Raw genomic sequence first — 20,892 nt, forward strand, 5'->3', positions numbered from 1 at the left:
ACTCCGGGGGGGGGGGGGGTGTTGCAAACTACAAGATGGCTGCCACGGGCCAGGGGGTGATTGCAGTGACTGCCATAGGGGCTGAATCCAATCACAAAATGTTGGGATGTTCCATACCAAGTGAACGTCTTGTCAGAGACAGCTGGGTGCTCCCTGCAGGCCCAAAGGTGATATCTCCTGGATTGTTTCTGAAGGGCCTACTGCTCCAGTGGAGGATTGGTGGCTGTTTGCTGTGGGGAAGAAGGAAGCGGATACCAGGAAACCCAGCAGCGGGTACTACATTGGAGACTGGTGACCTGCTAGCAGGCACCAATAGAAGATGTGGACAGCTGAAGGGCCTACTGCTCCAGTGGAGGATTGGTGGATACCAGGAAACCCAGCAGCAGGTACTACATTGGAGACTGGTGACCTAGCAGGCACCAATAGAAGATGTGGACAGTTTAATTTAGTAGGTCACCAGATGTATGGGATTGGGCTAGTCCATGATATTGGAACAGATGTGTAGGCTTGAATGGATAATTTTTTGCAGTGTTTCATTTGCAGTGTTTCATTTAAAAAAAGAATTAGAGAGAGAAAGAGAGAGGCTGGCCGAAGATCACCCAGTTAGGGTTGCCAGGTCTGGGTTGGAAAATACCTGGAGACTTTGGGGGTGGATCCAGGAGAGGGTGGGGTTTGGGGAGGGGAAGGGCCTCAGCATGGTACAGTGCCATAGAGTCCACCCTTCAAAGCAGCCATTTTCTCCATGGGAGCTGCACTCTGTCAGCTGGAGATAAGTTGTAAAAGCGGGAGATCTCCAGGCCCCACCTGGAGCCTGGCAACCCTAGCAAGCTTCAATGGCAGAGTGGGAGATCTGAACCTGGGTCTCCCAGATCATAGGCCAGCACTTTAACCACTACACCGTGCTCATTCTCACTTGTAAATGAACAGATAATACATCTCCAGCACTACAGACAAGGGGAAAGAGCCAGAAAAGCTGCTCCTGGGATATCCAACATTTTACAGAGGAAAACAAGACCACTGCTTGGAACACCCCTATGCTGCCATGAAGGATCACTGCCTTCCTACTAATGACGCATTGCTGAATGCTCTCTGCCGCATGTTGCAAGGATTTATTCATTTCCTGTGCCTGTCCTGCAACAATTTAAAAGCAAATAGAGCATTTGTTTGGAGAAAGACACACTAGCAGGGGGAAGAAAACATAATTATCGTATAATATGTAATCAACAGTTCAAAATGAACTTCTCAAGCTGTGCCACAGAAAATAGCAGACTGTGCGTGGCATGATGCCTCAGTGTTTATGTATGTGCATTTAAACTCAAGCTTAATGGAGGAAAGATGCCATCCTCACACACCCCCTCCAGGTTTAACTTTTGGGGATCTGGAGAAAATGGTCTAACCCCTCACAAACTTTAGGGTTGGCTCCAGACTAAATTTTCCACCAGAGGAACAGAACTTTCCTGCCTCTGCCTTCCCACTGTGGCCCACTGATCTGCACAAAATGCTGCTCCTGGGGCATAGGGGGCCCTGAGGAATGACACGGGTGGGGGGGGGAGTCTGCAGGGGGAAGGGAGAATTGATGGAAATTGCCCATTTTGTCGCTAGTAATTTGCACAAATGCAGTTTTTAAACAGCAGTCCACACAGGCAAAATAGAGACAGAGAGTAATCAGGAACACGTCTCTGATAAATATAATTAACAAGTGACGGTTTAATCTAAAAAAGCAAGAGAGAGGCTCTTTATACATGCTAGCCCAAAACCCCACTCCTTGCTAGGGTTGCCAGACCCCCAATGAAGGCAGTGTCCTCTGCCGCCAGGCCCTGCCCCCAGCCACTTATCAGCTAGCTGGCAGGAGGATTTACCAGGAGAAAGAGGAAGGCCCAGGCCATGTCACTTTACGTTGCACAGGAAGTGATGTCATCACACCAGTGACGTCCAGGTGATGATCTGGTGTTTGGGCAAAAACTCAATGGTAGAAGGTGTTTCTACCATAGAGTTTTTCCCTAATACCAGAGCCTCACAGTGACGTTGCAGCATGATGACATAACTTTCTATGCAATGCCGGTGACATGGCTTGGGCATTCCTCTTTCTCCTGATAAGTCCCCCCATCCCCCACCAGTCGTCAGGAGGATATTGGCAACCCTACTGCTTGGCCACTGGGAACTTTATTCGGGCCTGGACACACACATGGCTTCTGAGACTCTTCCAGAGGGGCTGCCATGCTAATCTGTTGTAGCAAAATAAAAGTCCCGTGGCACCTTAGAGACTAAGAATGTTTATTTCGATATGAGTGTTCATGAGTCAGATGTCTACCAAGAACTGCTCAGACACTTTCAAATCGGTCTTCACAGATGGGTCGCCACCTGCTTTTTTGATGAGGCTCCTGTGTCGTCATCATCTGTGTGTCTCTCAGAAATTCAGTAGGCAAAGCTTTCCTCACATTACTTTCATAGGCTGAATTCCTGTTCATCATGCAGGAGCCCTGTCAGAAAAAAATTGGCAGCTATGTTTCATAGCCCTAAGAGTAGAAACACTTTATTTTTTTTTTAATGAAGGGAAAGTTTCCAAGGATGTGGAATATGGTGCTTAGGATATTCTATCTTTGAGGTGTGTAAATACAGCCCTAAATGTTGTGCTGTACTGCAATGTTGGGAAGGGAGAGGATGAAGGAACCTGCTAAGCAAGTCAACAAACAGATGAACAATCCCTCAAAACATTGGCTTCATGTTCGCAACTGCTGAATGCAACGTGTGCCAAAGCGGTGATGGGTATTCAAGCATCCCTAATCTAAATTAGAAAGCAACTGTGTGTCGAGCATAGATAGAGGAGTACAGTGCTTAGCCCTGGGGATGGCAGTGAATTCAAGTGGGACTGCATTTCTTGGTGGAAAAAAAATATCATCCTGGCCCCTGAGTATCTGTTGGGTGGACAATTGGGCAATCCATTCCATCCCACTCTCCTGCTGAGCATCAGGCTATCATTTGCATTGGCCTCTCTTCTCACTGGTTACTCTTGAATGCCCACAATTACAAAATGGGTCTAAATCTGATCTGTCATTTAGACAGCACTGCAGACATGTGGGCCTCACATCGGTATAGTGCCATAGTTGGAAAAACACCCTAATTACGTTGCTCTGGTTACTCCTGCAAATCCAGGTATCTTGTCCGGACTGCATGCTGTGTGGCTCTGAGAACACTGTATCATTTGGGTATGAGAAGAGAGATGCCCTACAGTACACATCTGAGAATCGCTGCAGTCATTTTGAAAAATAATTGCTTAAACTGCTTTCGCAGAAATAAAAATAGGCAGGGGGATGAGCCACAAAATGGACAAAAAGCACCTGCTGCTACTAGCATTTGAAAGCTCAAAAGCCTCAGAGGGCAAAATTACACATTAGTTTGGCAAATACACGTTTCTAAGCTAGCATTTGCCAACGTTAACACTAATGTAGGTGTGGAAGGGATGTTTGTTAGGGAGACTCAAGGGGAGGAGAAGGGGTCCTTAACCCCTCCTGAACCTGTTGGTTCTCCCCCTCAAATGTCCCCCTAATTTGTCTGTGATCTCTCAGTGATCTCTTTTTTTAATACCCCCCCCCCCAGGGGCAGAGTGGTCATTTACCATACTAAGAGAAGGTTGCTCATTTCAGACACCTGCAGTGCAGCCAATGAGGAGGAGTACAGCATCACCAGATTCACCCTTTTGGCCCAGGTGCAACGCAGCCAGTGAGAAGTGCAGCAACCCCTGGCTTTATTCTACTGGCCCATGCATGCTATAGAGTTTCCAGTAATTCCTAGAGTGGCCCTTTTTCACTTCCAGGGTGTTTTTTGTGTGTGTGTTTTTACCAAAAGTTGACATGATGGCACAGCCAGCATCATTCCCCTCCCCCCCAGTTTCCCTAACCACAACCCTCCCACTGCCTGGCAACCGTAAGGTTCCTCTCTGTTTTAGTCACTTTGGGGTCTCTCTTCTTCTCCTGATCCTGGGAAGTGTGGACTGAATGAGGCGGCCAGCCCCATCCCGGTGCCACCCATCCTGCGTGTGCACCGCCACTGTTCCCACCGCCCAGCCCCGTTGCCGTGGACACCCAGGAGCACTTGGACAGCGCAATCTGGGGAAAGGCCGCTGTTGGTTGGGGGCAGCCTCTCCGAGGCCAGGTGAGAGGTTGGCTCCGAGGCCAGGCATGCTCCTTTTCAAGGCACGGGGCCCAGCTGCCTGCCCAGCCGCCGTGGAGCCTCCCCACGCGGCAGCAGTGCACCAGGCCTTGCTAGGGAGACTGGACAGCTTGCCAGGAGGACTGGACAGGAGTGGCGCGGCCAAGCCAATTTCTGCCCCGAGGCAACGCACACCAGCTGGGAGGTCTCCAGGCCCCACCAGGAGGTTGGCATCTGCGTTCGCCTATGGCGCAGGAACACCTCGGGCCGGCCCTGTTCACAGAGATGAGATTGATTGCACTGAAAATGAAAAGAAGTTTAATAAGTAAATTAAAAGCACATGATGCATGGGTAGGCTGGGCAAGGGTAGAAGGGTAGAAGAACTGGGAATAACCACATATCCTCACCCAGCATAGACGTATCTCCTAAGAGGGAGGTTGACAAGATCCTGAGACCTGTGAAAGCCACTGCTTGTACCCTGGGCTAGAGATGTAAAATTTCCGGAAATTTTGAAGCTCGGAAAAAAACCCGTTTTTTTCCGGGTTTTTTCGGGGGAAAACGGAAATTTTTGGAAAAATTGAAAAAAAATGCTACATTAGCATTTCTTTTGTCTTTTCTAGATTGAAAGTCATTCTGTTACTTTAGGAACATAAAATATGACTATGGACATTTTTACTTGGCATGAAATTATCACAACTAGCATATTAAAAATATAGAGTATCCAAACAATTATTACAAACAGAATACCCACCCACATGCAAAAACAAAACTGAAACCTTTTTATTTTCTTCTGACAATAGCACCTCCTAAAGGAAGAAATGCATCTTGTTCTTGCATTGGAGAGTTCAGTTTGTAACCTAGGACTGGCTTGTCCTCAGTGCACAGAAATTAGATCAATCTGATACCATATATATATATATTTTAGAAATGATTTGGAAAATATTTGAACACCTTGTCTTAAAATATTTTATTCATCATGTTAAAATAAAACGTTCCATAATCATTTTTTCTTTTCTTTTTTCAATTTTTCCAATTTTTCGGAAAAAAACAAAAAATCTTCAGGGAAAAAAACGTTTTTTTACAAATTTTTCCGGTTTTTTTCCGGGCCTTCACATCTCTACCCTGGGCCCTTGCCCATCCTGGCTGCTAAAATCATATAAGGACCACATCAACAAACCCTTCGTATCAACTACAAATCAGTCACTACCTCAGGGCACCTTCCCTTGGTACTTGGAAACTATCCATCCACTATTTTAAAAACTATCCTTACAGAAAAAGTATGCAGCCAGTTACCACCCAATATCTACCCTTTCTGGGCAAAGCAACTGAGAGAGCAGCAGCAGACCAACTATAAGTATTCTTGAGTAACTCATCTGCTGTAGACCCTTCTTATTCTGGCATCAGGCCAAACTTTGGGATGCTGTCACTGACGGCTGCCCCATCTGTCCTGCTGCCCCCCCCCCAATTTCCCTGCTGGATGCCAGGCACCTCTAGATGGAAGGCATTTTTCACCACAGCATGCAATATGCATTACATATCCCTGGACATCACCCATTAATCCTCCTTCCCTACAAACAAGCAAGCAAGACTAGACTAGAGTGACTTGCTTTTACAATGATCTAGGCTACAAGCTGAATAATTACAACCCCTGTTTTTCTCCTCTAATGGAAACTTCAAAATAAAACCCTCATTTTGCTTCAGTCTTTGCTTAAACAATGAAATGGTTGGGCTAAACGATGTAAAAGATAATTGCTTTCTGTCTTCTGGTTGCTGATATTTAAATGTGCATCGCTATAGCTTTCTTGGGTTTTCCTCAACTCAAGAGTTCCAGGCTAATTGCATCTTGAATAAATCAAAGTAATTAGGCTTTTCACACTGTGATCATGAAACCTATGCTTTACAATTAAAGGATCTGTCACTTTTAAATCGGGCTTTCAAACATGCAGCCAAGTGGGGGGAAGAAAACAAGATTATTTTAAATTAAAAGAAGATGGTACACCAGATTGTTAATAAGTGCCTTGACATTTTATCAGCTCATTTGAGTAAGAAGCAAAGCTGCTCCCAAAGACAGTAATTGGATTCTTAAGGGGCTCCTTTACAACACATATAGTACCAGCAGGGGTCATTTCCTGCGGGAGCGCACAGGAGCGGAGCTCAGGCAGTAAGGAGCCCAGGGGCTAAGCACATGCAGCAAGCCCCACCCCCTGCTCCCAGCAGCCCTCAGTCGGGCCACCAGGAGCAAGAAGCAACCGGGTAAGTTGCAGAGCCCTCCCCCTTCAGGAAAAGCTCTCCCTCCTCTGTGAGGGCAGATCTGTGTGTGTGCCCCCCCCCATAGCTAGCAATCCAAAACAGTCCAGTGGCACCTTTAAGACCAAGTTTTATTCAGGTACAAGCTCTCCCTCCTCTGTGACGGCAGATCTGTGCTTCCCCCCCCCCAATACCTAGCAATCCAAAACAGTCCAGTGGAGCCTGAGCGGTGGGTGTTGCCTTCTGGCACACTTCCGGTGATGTCAGGGGGTGTGGCATATGCAAACAAGGTATGCTAAGAAGTTATGCTAATGAGCTCCTGCACCTCTTTTTCTACGAAATGACCCCTGAGTACCAGTAATTCCTACATATAACCTTAGATTCGACTCCGGTATCACTTTATATATACCTTTCTAGCTAATCGCCAAGCTGGCCACCATGTAGATCAAAAAATCCTGCGCAATTGGATCAGCTATGCTACCATTTAAGGTTCTGCAAATCTTCTGGGTTGGGATGAAAGTATTTTTTTTAATGGAGCATGCCCCAAAAGGTAAGATAGATGTCTATACATGTGCAGATGTTTAAAAACTCACTGGCATTTGGGCAAGATGGCACTTGCAGGACAAGGACAGAAGGGGTGAGGGAAGCAGAGTGGGGGGGGGAGAACCAACTGGAGGGGAAAGAAAGAGAAGTCAGAAACAAGGAGGGAGCAGGGACTAGTAAGGGAACGGGATCCCACCCACCCAGGAGTCCTTGCAGGTTATTGCCTCCCCTGTTGTTAAATGCTTTTGATGGAGGTACAATAAGAAATTAGAAGAGACACCTTCACATTGTCGCAGAGTTCACTATTCTAGGCTAAGAAAGATAGACAAGATCAACAACCTCTAGGTGGGGCCTGCAATTCTCCTAGGTGGTCTCCAGACTTCAGAGATCAAGTTTCCTGTAGGAAAATGTATGGTTGCCAACATCCAGTGGTGTCTGGAGATCTCCCCAAATTACAACTGATCTCCTGACTACAAAGATCGGTTCTCCTGGGAAAAAATACCTATTTTGGAGGGTGGGCTCTATGGCATTATTCCCTGCTGACAGGGTTGCTAGTACCTCTGGCCTGTGAAATTGCTAGAGGTTTGAGGGTGGTGCCTGTATAGAGGGGAACTTGGGGAGGGACTTCACCTAAAATCTTTGGTTTATAGAGTTTGCCCTCTGAAGTTGCCATCTTCTCCAGGGAAACTGATCACTGTAGTCTGGAAATCAGTTGTAATTCCAGGAGAATGCCAGGCCCCACCTGGAGGTTGGCAGCTCCAGCTGCTGAGGTTGCTCCCCTCCCCAAATCCTTCCCTTCCCAAGTTCCATGCCAAAATCTTCAGGAATTTCCCAACCCAGAGCTGGCAATCCTGCATGACAGTGGAGTTTCATGATTGTGGTGGTGAACTTTTCTCTCTCTTTCATGTCCCCAGTAGAGAAAATATGAGGCAAAGCACCCTAAGGGGTCATTTCCTGCAGGAGCGCACAGGAGCGGCGCTCTGGCAGTAAAGAGCCCAGGGGGCGGGCACATGCAACAAGCCCCACTCCCTGCTCCCAGCAGCCCTCAGTCAAAACAAGAAGCAGCCAGGTAAGTTGCAGAGCCCCCCCGGTCCAAAACAGTCCAGTGGCTCCTTTAAGACCAAGTTTTATTCAGGTTCAAGCTCTCCCTCCTCTGCGAGGACAGATCTGCACATCCCCCCCCCAATAGCTAGCAATCCAAAAGAGTCCAGTGGAGCCTGAGCAGTGGGTGTTGCCTTCTGACACACTTCCAGTGATGTCAGGGGGTGTGGAATATGCAAATAAGTTATGCTAATGAGTTGTGCTAATGAACTCCTGCCCCTCTTTTTCTACGAAATGACCCCTGCTCAAGAGTCAATGTGATAATTTGAGGGGCTAATCCAGCTCACAGGTGTTTGTGATTTGGGCCTTCCTGCAGATACCATCCTTATCAGAATGTGGTAATTGATTAATTGTGAGAACCTGTGCTCAGTTGCATAACCAGATGGGAGGGGGGAATTAGGAGTAGACCTTAACATCTCCCGGAAAGCTCCATCAACAGAGATTCCTGATTGGATCCAAAAAACCACCTGGTGCCTGAGAGTATAGACTAGAAGGAGGCCATGTTAACTCTTTACTCATGCCATGCTAATATGTTTCAACATGTTATGCTTCAGCATGGTGGACTGCAATGTATAAAATGCTTTTATGCTACCACTTGGATTTTATGTTGCAAGATTTGCCATCTAATACCAAGAATTCAATGTGTTAGATAGAACAGAGCTTCTTTATTTTCTCTGTTGCTAAGATTTAGAGACTATACTGCAAAGTGAAGTTTTTAAAAAAATCCTTTAATAAACCTTCATATATTTTAAAGGTCACTTCCCTGCCAAGGGCTAAAGCAGCCAAAGGTGAGGTATTTTCCAAGGGAGAAGCACCACAAAGGAAAACAGTAGAATTGGATTCCCCCAGCGCCACAGCCCCAATCCATATTCCACCTCCTAATTGTTGCATTTCCAGGCCAAATGACACATCTGGAGTTCCAGATGGTGTTTAGCCTTGAATAATAGCTCTTGTCCAATAAGCCACAAGTTCACCTCATACTTTTGTTCCCCATGTAAAAAAAAAGTGTGATTTCTCTGAAGGTCTTATATACCAAATAAAGGGGCAGAACCTCAATGGCTTATTCCCTGAACTAAATAAAACTTCTTGCATCCATCCTAGAATGACAGGTGACCAAGTCCCTAATTACACAGCTGGATACAATAACCCACACACAGCAGCTAAAAGGAAAATGGCCAGAGGAGGACAATGGGAGGCTGAGTAACTCAGCAGCTAAGTACTGGGTAAGGTATGCCAAGTGGACAATAGGTTTTTTTGTGTATGGGTGCAGGCTGGTGTAGCACAGCAATTAGAGTGCAGGCTTAGGGCTTGGAATGACTGAGTTCGAATCCTTGCACAAGCCTGCCAGGTGACCTTGGGCCCGTTAAATCTCTCGGCCCAGGCTGCCCAACATACCCTCACAAGGCTGGGTTGTTGTTGTTGTTTCTGAAAAGAGGAATGGCTCAAAAGACCTGCCATTTCATAACTAAACACAGGTTGCAGATTGCATCGCCTGTGCAAGCTGCTCGTGATTGAAAGCTGTTAGGTATTCTTGTCGCAGAGATATGCAAAGTAAATAATGCAGCCAAATGCATGTGTATTAGCTTAAAAAGAAAACTTTACTTATCTAGTGAGGGAAGGGTTAACTGGGACATGCTACAAACAAACAAAGGATTTTTCATCTTTCTAACCTACCTGTTGACTCTCTAAAGTCTAAACACACCCCCAGGGTCAGAGTTAGAACAAAGAGCTATAAATTTTCTAAGCTTCCACCACTGGGACATCTTCTCATCTATTGATTACCCAATTGGAGAGTCCCAAACCTAACTAATTATGTGTTTTATCACATTGCTCTGGTGGCAAATATGTGCAGGGTCTGCCATTGGTTAACTATTCTAACTAAATTAGTTAGGATATCAGCCATGCATAAGCAAACGTAAATTCTTCCATGATTTCAGGGAGAGAACTTGCAAACTCCAACAAAAGCTAGCCAGAGGAATAAGAAATGGATCGTTTTGAGTTCCCCTTTTCGAGTCTTCCAAGAAAGAATGCCTTCCTGATCCTTGCCCATGAGAAATGGATGCACAGTGGGAGGGCAGAACTTTGGTCAAGGCCTATAACCACCTCTTCCAATATGAAAACAAGAACAGTTGGTTGGCTTCCCACTGGACAAGCCAGGGCATGGAGGACTGATGTTTTAAGTAGGGAGCATCTACACCTAAGGCCGAGAATGATTTATCTCTCCTTTTACACCCTGATCCAGTTTAAGCACAGTGGGTCCCACATGGAGATTTTGTCCTGTGTGGCCAGCGGGATCACCCCCCTTTTATAGGGAGCCTCTATACAACATCATGCTCATTGTGTGGTGCTCCTGGGGCTTTGCCCTTTAAAGATAGGTAAAGGTAAAGGTTTCCCTTGCTCGAAAGCCAGTCGAATCCGCCTCTAGGGTTGCGGTGTTCATCTCCGTTTCCAAGCCGAAGAGCTAGCGCTGTCCGAAGACGTTCCCGTGGTCATGTGGCCGGCATGACTAAACACCAAGGCGCACAGAATGCTGTTACCTTCCCACCGAAGTGGTCCCTATTTATCTACTTGCAATGTCTTGCTTTCGAACTGCTAGGTTGGCAGGAGCTGGAACTAGAGACAGGAGCTCACTCCGCCATGCGGCAACTCGGGTCTCGAACTGCTGAACTACCGACCTTCCACAGCCTGCAGTTCAGCGTCTTAACCACTTGAGCCACCGCAGCTCCCCTCCTTTAAAGATAAGGGAAACATAAAGCCCCCTTTGCTCTGAGAAGAAACGGTGGGGTTGGCTGCGTGCACAGTCTCCCTGTGGAAGCACTGTCCACACCCAACTCAAGAAGGGCACAGAGGTAAGCTCTGTTCTCCTCCCCCTCTTTAGCACTTTAATGGCCCTTTTGTGTATTTGTGGTTTACAGCTAAGCTGCAGCATCTGTTTATCTGTGGCTCAGGTGAGATGAGGGAAGGAGGGGACTGTTGTCATCTTGGCATCTCTGTGCTAATGGGATGAACTGCAAGGGAGAAAGGCTGGGCAAATAGCAAGTGGTTCAGGAATATCTCCTCCCCACCCCCCACCCCGGCCCCAACCCTGCTGTGTCTCCTGCTCCCATCGTGGGCCATTTCATGACCCCATCTGGAATATCTAGCCATTATCCAGAGGTTACATTTTATCACACCCTAACCTGAATGGTCCAGGCTAGCCTGTTCTCATCAGATCATACTTGGATAGGAGATCTCCAAGGAAGTCTAGGGTTGCTATACAAAAGCAGGCAATGGCAAACCATCTCTGAATGTCTCTTGCCTTGAAAACCCTATGGTGTCGCCAAACGTCAGCTGTGACTTGATGGCATCTTCTGCTACCGATATAGACTTCAGCCTGCCCTGAGTGGACCAGGCTAGATCAACCTCATCCGATCTCATCAGCTGTGGTTAGTACTTGGATGGAAGACTGCCCAGGATTGCTACACAGAAACAGGCAGTGGCAAACCACTTCTGAACAATTCTTGCCTTGAAAACCCCATGCAGGGTCACCATAAGTCAGCTGCCAACTTGAGCAATTTCCCCCCTACCAAAATTTATTGTTCTTCCCTATCTAAAGGTACACAATGAGAGGCTGTCAGGCTGAGTGATCTCTTGTGTGGTCTTGTACACTGAATTGATTTCTCATCCATACAGCAGCCCCAGGACTGCCTTCTCCACATCCCTGACGCCGTGTTCTTGCACTTCCTGCCCTGTGCAATCAAGTGCATAAAACATTTAAACAGCTTTCAGGGAGGGGGGAAAATGAAAGGATTCACCGTTATTTTTAAAATACAAGAACTGAATGCCAGCCTTATTGTCTGTGACACATTTCCATTTTCAGGATCAGTAATTCAGACTTCTGGGACAAACAGAAAGGATGATAAATGATTTCTTCACACACCCCACCCCCACCAACACAAGAAGAACTCCTCCTGGTCTGCATGAGATGGGGCCTGGACAACACAGCATTGATTCCTAATCTTATTTTTTTTATTTACCTTTTTTAGCATTTCTGCCAGTGTGTTGTAACAGGGTGTCAGAGTAGGAGCTGGAAGACCCAGGTTCAAATCTCATGGCAACTCCACCTCCAGGGCTTTCCAGGTAAGAGATTAGCAGAGGTGGTTTGCCATCACCTTCCTCCGTGTAGCAACCCCAGTCTTCCTTGGCAGTCTCCCATACAAATACTAACTACAGCCAACGTCGCTTAGCTTAGTGTTCAAGCTCTGACAGTCTCCGGGAAAGCTGGACTATTTGGGTGGCTGCTGAATGGAAAAGTGGGATTGAAATATATGTTAACTGCTAACTGAATCAACTGGTCGACACGTTGCCCAGTTCACACAAAAGCGGCCACCATGTGCATTGGCTCAGATGTGAGGACTGCGCATTCCTGATAGGCACAGCTGGCAGGCTCTCAAGTTTGCATGCACACAGTGTCCAAAGGGGTTTATAAGTACAACCATTGTATTTAATATCTTCAAAGGGGTTTTTTGGGGGGGAAGTTTGCTGGGGGGCGGTTTACATACATGTTTAATGACTAGCAAGTAGAGGACCCTTTAGCAATGTGTGAATGGGTTCAGGAAGTGATCTTTGTGGTTAGAATTGGGAACACCAAAGAGAATCCTTATTTTCCTTTACAATATGGAATCACACCTGAGGCGGAACAGCTGGTTCTAACCTGTTTCACTCTGGTAGAGTGAAAGATCTCTGGTCCAGGGAGGAAAAAGCTAGAAAACACACTGTCTAAGTAACTGCCATTCAAAACCCATCGAAATGAATAGTACTTGATTCCTCAATGCTTTTGACATACAACTCCAGACATAATGGGTGGGAACCTGTAGATCCACCACACTAGAGGAGATCCATTCCTCTAGCATAAGATACTGCAAGATCCTGATGCAAGATAGTCCAAGTCCCTTGAATCACCAGAAGGCTCCTCTACTAGGGGAATGGATCCATAGGATCCAACCCAGTGGTTTGGGGTTACAAGGGAAGATCCTTGTGTTCTTAGATGGTGCAAAGTGTCATCAAGTCACAGTTGATGTATGGGGACTCCTCATCAGGTTCCCAGACAAACAGAGGTGGTTTGCTATTGCCTGCCTCTTTGTAGCAACCATAGATTTGCTTAGTGGTCTCCCATCCAAGGCTGACCCTACTTCTCTTCCAAGATCTAATGAGGTTAGGCTAGCCTGGGCCATCCAGGTCAAGGCCTGTAATGAAAGTTCAGATAGCAAAGACCCTTCTTAAAATGGTTAAGCTGTAACCTTTTTGATGTTTGGCTTGGTCCCACTGCTGGACCTCCTGATGGCACCTGGTAATTTTGACCACTGTATGACAGAGTGTTGGACTGAATGGGCCATTGGCCTGATGCAACATTGGCTTCTCTTATGTTCTTATGGAATATCTGTAAAAGCCACTTGTGTTTAAGACAGTAGTGAAATGGGAATTTACATGGTGGTGGGAAATGCCATCAAGTTGCAGCAAACGTATGGTGACACCCCCCCACACACACACACACAGCGTTTCTAAAGTAAGAAACAAACGGCTGGTTTCCTATTCCCATTTTTTGTGTAACACCCTGGAACTTCTTTGGTAGTCTCCCATCCAAACACTAACCAGGGCTGACCCTGCTTAGCTTCAGAGACCAGTTGAGAGCAGGCTAGCTTGAGCCACACAGGTCAAGGCTAATCTCTCAGTCTTTCACAAAAATGGTGGGGCAGGGAGTCAGTTTTAAGATGTTTGGGATGAATGAGCCAAGAAATGAATGAGATGGGGCAGGGGAGTAAGAAAAAACTTGCATTTGGAAATGCTGCAAACTGCTCTGAGGCCTGTATTGTTCTGTTTAATAGGATGCCATGTCACTCAACTCTAAAACGTCAAAGCTATCTAGATTTGCAAGAACAAGAGTGCAGGAACACTAAACGGCACTCTTGTTTACCCACATCTCTGAGGCTGTTTGTATAAAACAAAATATATGATTGAATCTGGGAAATAACAAGCCTTTTGGTAAGTATTGGAGTATAAGTTACAGCAGCTTTTTCAAAAAGCACCTACAGCCAAAGGCACTTTGTGTTTAATTACTTGATAAACAATAAACCCTTCTCCCTATGGTTTGGAGCAATGTGCAATAAAATAGGAAAATAAAAAAGTTCAGTAGCCTTTGCATATCCACCTTGGTTTCCCAAACACGTATGTACTTTTAAGGAACATCAAACGCATGGCAGCACTTTGACACATCAATAAGAACACCAATCGCAATTAAGCTGTAACTCAGAAACTCAATTACATGGACTTTGAGGCTGATGTTCCAGAGCAACCATCAGTAAAATGAAATCACAGCTGGTACTAGAGCGCTGAGAGGCTTTTATGGACTTGGTACCCACAAGGGTCTATAAAAGCCCTTCTAAATTGTCCAGTGCCCAGAGAACAAAGAGTTCCAATGCCACACCCCACTGCCTGTGGTCCATCAAATTTCTTCTGATGCTATGACATTTCAGATGCAGTTGCATAAAGGTTTTATGCCATCTTCTAAGGTAGATCTGTATGAACTCTGCACTGGAAATAAATGCACACATTTGCCAAGCTTGATCACTTATGCAAAATAGGTATGTTTGCATATATTCTAAATTTGCATGATTCTGCTGCAGTGGCATGGGGGGGGGAGCAAAAAGGAGCAAGCTATGAAGCCACTAGGGCCAGCTTCCAGGAAAGTGTTCTTTGGCTTGCAGGAGCCAAAGAACCATTGAGCTCGTGGAACGGATCTTTGCCACCTGTCCCTTCCTTAGTGCAGCTTGTACGCCTACCTCCAGCAGTTCTTCATGGTCATGAAAATCTCAGAAGCAGTGTGAGGTGCGGCATGGAGTTTGACAGTGGGAAGAAGGAACTCATGGAAATTGCTCCAGCCTCTTAAAGGATTATTTGGGTTAGCAGAGTGCTCAAGGAACATAACACAGCAGAGCCTATCTGGTTTGTGTGCGCTGATAAGGAACCAAGTAATACAAGTCCTTTGTTGTAAGGAACTCCATTCAGGACAGGATAGAATAGGGATAGGATTCTAGTCTAAGTAACTAGGATGGATAGAGAAGAAGGAAGCATGTCCTGCCTTCATGGTGGCAAGATGAAGAAGGCTAGCATAGTTTGGAGAGAGGTGTCAAGACTGGAAGGAAGGAAGTTTCCCTGAGAGTAGCAATCTACACATCAAAGGGATAGTATCAGAGTAGTAGACAGGAAAGGATGATCAGTGTCCTACCTATCTCTATAACTCTCTTATAAAGAAGAAGAGATTGGATTTATACCCCACCCTTCACTTGGAGTCTCAGAGCAGCTTATAAACGCCTTTCCCTTCCCCTCCCCACAACAGACACCCTGTGAGGTGGGTGGGGCTGAGAGAACTCTGACACAAACTGCTCTTTCAGGAACAGCTGTGCCAGAGCTTGTGACTGACCCAAGGTCACATAAGCAGGTGCAAGTGGAGGAGTGGGGGATCAAACCCGGTTCTCCCAGATTAGAGACCGCGCACTTAGCCACTACACCAAACTGGTGTAGCCTCAGACCCCTGAGTCTGAAGTCTGAGGAGACGGCGCCAAGGTCCTTCACTTCCAGCACATCATAGGAGAGTTTGGATTCAATGCACAGAGGGCAAAAACCTGTTTCTGAGTAATAGAAAATGCCATGCTTTTCCGGTGTCGAAGGTAATCACAGACTGCGCACAGCTCTGTCTGTACCTGCTTTGAGAGTTGTGATTGCAGCCTAAAGACATTGTGGCGTGCAATCTTTCCAAAGCTGTCAACTCCAAAGAATTCAAAAGGTCAGGCTAAAATTCTTGCCACTGTGGTATGCAATCTTTCTAAAGCTGTCAGCTCCAAAGAACTCAGAAGGTCAGGCTAAAATCCTGGCCTCAAGGTGCCACTATCTCGTATCCTAACAGCCTCTTGTTATATAGATAAAATCGCGGTTCAATGTTAAAATGAATGCATCTAAATCTTATTTATGTATTTATTTACAGAATATATACCCCACCTTTCTGCCCTCATCGGGGCCACAAAGGAAGCTTTTTCAGCGGTATAGGTGGCCCTCAATCTTTCCAGACTTGGCATCCACTGAGCTTGGAATCCACTGAACTGCACACACGTGGCAGAAAGTCATGTGACATCAAAGTCACTGCCAGAGTACTCATGCCAGTTCCAGTAGAAACAGGAAGTGGCAAATGGACACTCTAGCATTTTATAAAAGCTCTATGGTAAAACTATAGCAATTTTTGTAAGTGCTAGAGTGCGCATAGGCTTTTTTACCAGAAGGAATGTAAGCATGCTGGCTGCCTGCATGCTAAGCCAGTTTTTCCCAGTGACAAGAAGCAAAAATGCAAAATTATGACCTCATAGGGGTCAAAGCCAGGACTGTGACATGACACCAAAAGAGTTGGGGACAGGAAACACAAGTCATATTCTGGAAGAGGTGTCACAGTAAAGAGTCAGAGCCTTGAGGGATTTTCATTGCCTTGCCTCATCATCCTGCATGTGTAAAAAGAGAAGCAGGAGGTGAGGAACCCTTATTCTTAACACATGCCCACTAACTGCCTGGAGCTCCTGTACACAGGCAGCTTTATAGAGGTATGCAGCCCCCTGGGTAGAGCTCTGCAAACTCCTTGTGGGTCCTCCTGACACATGGGACGAAGACTACTGGCATGGAGAGAAAATATATACCTGCATATGTAGATTTTCCCCCCTTAGCTTATTATCGTTACATGATCCAATCTGTACGTATGGACACAAGTGCTGTCAGGTCACAACCAACTTACAGCTACCCCACCATGGGTGAGAAGCAGAGATTTTTTTTGCCATTGCCTTCCTCTGCAGAGTCTTCCTATCCAAGTACTGACCCTGCTTCATTTCTGAGATCGAGCTATACCAGGCCGCCTTCCTTCCATTTGTACATTGTATTTTGTAAAAAATGAATAGAAAAATTGAAACTTACAAAAAATGCAGAAGGTACAACCATCCACTAGAATTCTAAACCCTGCCTCAAAGGAAACACTAGAGGAAAATAGGTAGCTGTCAAGATGATGGTCCAGCCAGGCATTGATTTCTGCAGGCTTTCAGTGAGGCATGATAGAATCACTTCAACGTGCAATTGAACCAATTACACTTTGACTCTGCTACACATCCTATTTCTGATGGAGTTGTCTCAGGGTTCAGAGCAGTAAGAGCAGAGGTTTGGTAATGTTCGTGCTTTGCGCGTGCACGTTCCCAGGTCTGGGCCCCGGCATCTCCAATTCAAAGGATCTCAGGTTGTTCATCTACCCCCATCAAGTTGCCTTGCACTGAATCAGACCTTTGGTCTATCAAGGCCAGTCTCATCTGCTCTGACGGGTCGCTGCTGTCCAGGGTCTCAGCTGGAGGTCTCCCATGTTGCCTACTGCCTGATCCTTTTAACTGAAGATGCCAGGGATTGAACCTGGGGCCTTCTGCATACCAAGCAGATGCTCTACCATTGAGCCATGGAGGGAAAGACCTTCCTCTGCCTGAGTGCAGAGGGTACTGATACAAATACCCGTATGCTTTCCCCAGTGGGGCAAATAGCAGCTCTCCAGGCAGGTGATTCAGGTCAGGAGAGCAGAACAAGGGGAAGGCTTAAAATGAGCCCACACAACCTATTAACTGAATATTTGTTTGAGCCATGAGATGCCAGAGAACAGGCAATGCTGAGCTAGGATGGCTTAAGTTTCTCAACACTAACTCAGCAAATGCTGGGAGACTGGAGAGAGCAGTGCTAGGGAGGGCGGAATTTTGGGAGGATGTGCTGCCTCTTCCAAATGACTGTTTAGACTGCTTCCGCTAGTCTCTCTGGTCTTTACCACAGAGAATAGGGGAAATTCCTAGAGTGTCATTGTGTGGAAACCATGTTTTCTCCTGCTTGTCAATTCCTTGGGGGCTGGAGGCTGGTAATTCCCAAGGTGGATAAATGGGAGTCTGAAGTGGATGAATGGCCTGACTCAGTATCTTCCCGCTCCATGTGCATAAGGTATAATTTCCCCAGGCTTCTCTCCACTACTGCGGCTCTTCCCACCCCCTAAAAAAATCATTCCTGGGATCTCAGGATCCGTACAGAGGAACAGGAAAAGGACAAGGAGTTGAAATCATTCTTTTTTTTCCCTCTCCCACTAGCACTGCCCTGTTGAGGAAAGGGGGTGAACTCATCCTCTTGTTCCTCCTCACTCCAGCCCATCAGTCTTCAAGGCTATTTGTCTGCATGGATCCTGTGGCCCACCCAGGAATGATCTTTCCAGGGGCTTGGAAAGAGCTGGAGCAATAGAAAGGAGCCTGAGGGCACATGAGGGCAGGATACTGCCCAGCGTAAGAGAGTTGTCTACGCTCATATGGTTTGCTTACCTTTCTTTTTGATCTCACAGATGTCCTCGAAATATTCTTCACCTTTTTATGAAGGTGATACAGAACCTAAGACAAGAAAAGGAGAATGCACACTTTTATTGAGTGATTTCTGTTTCCAACAAACTCCGGTGCAGGCAGGTGTTCGACTCGCAGGGGAATCAGGATAATTGATTTCCCCCCCAAGCTTTTTGTCAAGTTGCAAATGCAACTGTTAATTAAACCCTAAGTGGAACAATTCGGCGAGATAAACCTAGGCACATCTGTCCCCTTTTTGGCAAATACCTCCTATTCGTCATGTCAAATAACTGTGAAGAATAACCACCGCTCTCCCAAAGGGATCTCAATGACCGAGGCAGAAAACCCCCAAATCACCCCATTCCCCATAGTAAACATGTAAATCTTATGGACAGAAATTAAATCATACACAATCTATTGTTCTTTAATAGAGTCTGAATTACTGATTTCTTTATTAAGATATTTATACCCCACTTTTCTCCACAGTGGGGCCCCAAAGAAGCTTATAACACCATTCTCCCCTCCCCCATTTTACCCTCACAACAGTCCCCTGTGAGGTTAACAGAACCACCGTGCTGTAGTGGCTGAGAGCGGCAGACTCTAATCGGGAGAACTGGGTTTGATTCCCCGCTCCTCCACATAAAGCCTGCTGGATGACCGTGGGTCAGTCACAGTTCTTTCAGAGCTCTCTCAGTCCCACCTACCTCACAGGGGCTGTTTTGGGGGAAGGAAGGTGAGGCGATTGTAAGCCACTCTGAGACTCCTTCAAGTACTGAAAGGTGGGATATGAAACCCACTCCTCCTCCTCCTCCTCCCTCCATCTGAGAGCCCACATTGATGAGATGCTGGTAGATCTGTGGATGGTTCTCCCAAATAGACCCCCTCCCAATTTTTTGTTAATTGTACACATACAAAGAGACAAAGAGGATTCCAGAAACAGAATGGCCAGATTTGGTCGGGGGGGGGGGACTCTTTGGAGATCTATCACAGATCTTCCAAAGTCTTTTATTGAAGTTGCCCCTTTGATGGACAGTTCAGCTGGCCTAATGCAAGGGCTGCCCTGCTCCCAGCCAGCCAGTCATGAAACAGGCAGCCCTCTAGGAACCAACCTGCTGGCAGTGCCCTGGCTGGGCCAAGGAGGAAGCCAAAGTCACACAAGAAGGGAACAGACAGGATTCAGATTTGACTCTCACGCAGGATTGTCGCTCCCATTTGGGCTCCTATGTGTCGCAGATTATTTCCAAGTTTCCACACAACTGTACTGCTTATCCATTTGCCTTTTGCAGTTTCCCCAGTCTTTCTCCATGGGCTTTTTCATACTGGGTTTTTGCTCCAGCTCAGCTTCTTAATGGCATCAATTCCCTGCCTCCTTTACAAAGAGAATCATCTGCAAGTGGTTGCTCTGATGTATTTATGGGCTTTTTCATACCGGGTTTTCGCTCCAGCTCAGCTTCTTAATGTCATCAATTCCCTGCCTCCTTTACAAAGAGTATCATCTGCAAGTGGTTGCTCTGATGTATTTTTCTCAAAATTTCCCCATGTTTTTTTTCAGACCATCGCAAAAGCAGTCTGAAAAACACATAGGGAAAAACTCAAAAGAAAGCTGGGATAGCAACTGTTGGAAGTTCCACCTGTGATGTCCCTGCCTCAGCCTCCAGACTTCATGGCAAGAGAGAGTAAATAGCTAGATAGGTACATGGACCTTTCCTTCCTGTGTTTATTCTTCTGCCACTGTCCTCTTTGAAATGTAGATTGTGTTCTCAAGGACAATCTCCTTCCTTCCATTCACTCTCTCAGATAATGACCAACTCTCTCCCTGGACACACAAAAAGGGACAACCTTCTCTCTTGGCACCATGAGGCAGATGGCCCTCTTGCCATCTGCTTCCATCCTTAACTAGTAAGTTAGTACTCTATCCTGTTTCTACTCTTTCATACCCAAAAGCATACTTCTCAAATAAAGAGAGAAGTATTTCTCCATTAAACGTGGCTCTGTGTAGCTTTGTAAGATGGGTAACCTGGTAAAGTGAGGTTGCTGTATCTGTAGCTTTATTTAAGGCACTCTGCTAACTAGTGGGAACTGGACTAACCATACCAGTTAACTTCAGCATCAATAACCAACTGGCAAATGATACTGTGTGGAAGGGAGGAGAAAACCTGATAAAGTGATGTTGCTGTATCTGTAGCTTTATTTAAGGCACTCTGCTAACTAGTGGGACCTGGACTAACCATACCAGTTAACTTCAGCAGCAATAACCAACTGGCAAATGACACTGTGTGGAAGGGAGGAGAAAACCTGATGCAGTTAAGAAGCCAGAAATCTGATGCTGAAAAGCCCTGTATTTTCTAAATAATCTGGTGGAGTTGGGAGCCCAAACCAGAGCAAACGCCCATGTGGAAGTCACCGGAGATAGGACAGAGCAGCCGTAAGGATC

General features: G+C 46.2%; 1 protein-coding gene across 1 annotated transcript in view; it reads right to left on the reverse strand.

Moving 5' to 3' along the window:
- LOC107105775 (galanin receptor type 1-like) overlaps window positions 1-20,892 on the reverse strand; it is a 34,994-nt gene that overhangs the window by 2,411 nt on the left and 11,691 nt on the right. The window contains exon 2 of the mRNA XM_015405799.1: window positions 18,444-18,509. Coding sequence (XP_015261285.1) covers window positions 18,444-18,509 — 66 coding nt within the window. The remainder of the gene's footprint in view (window positions 1-18,443; window positions 18,510-20,892) is intronic.

Source organism: Gekko japonicus, unplaced genomic scaffold (genome assembly GCF_001447785.1).
Source record: "Gekko japonicus isolate JY-2015 unplaced genomic scaffold, Gekko_japonicus_V1.1 scaffold144, whole genome shotgun sequence".
In the NCBI taxonomy this organism is placed as follows: domain Eukaryota; kingdom Metazoa; phylum Chordata; class Lepidosauria; order Squamata; family Gekkonidae; genus Gekko; species Gekko japonicus.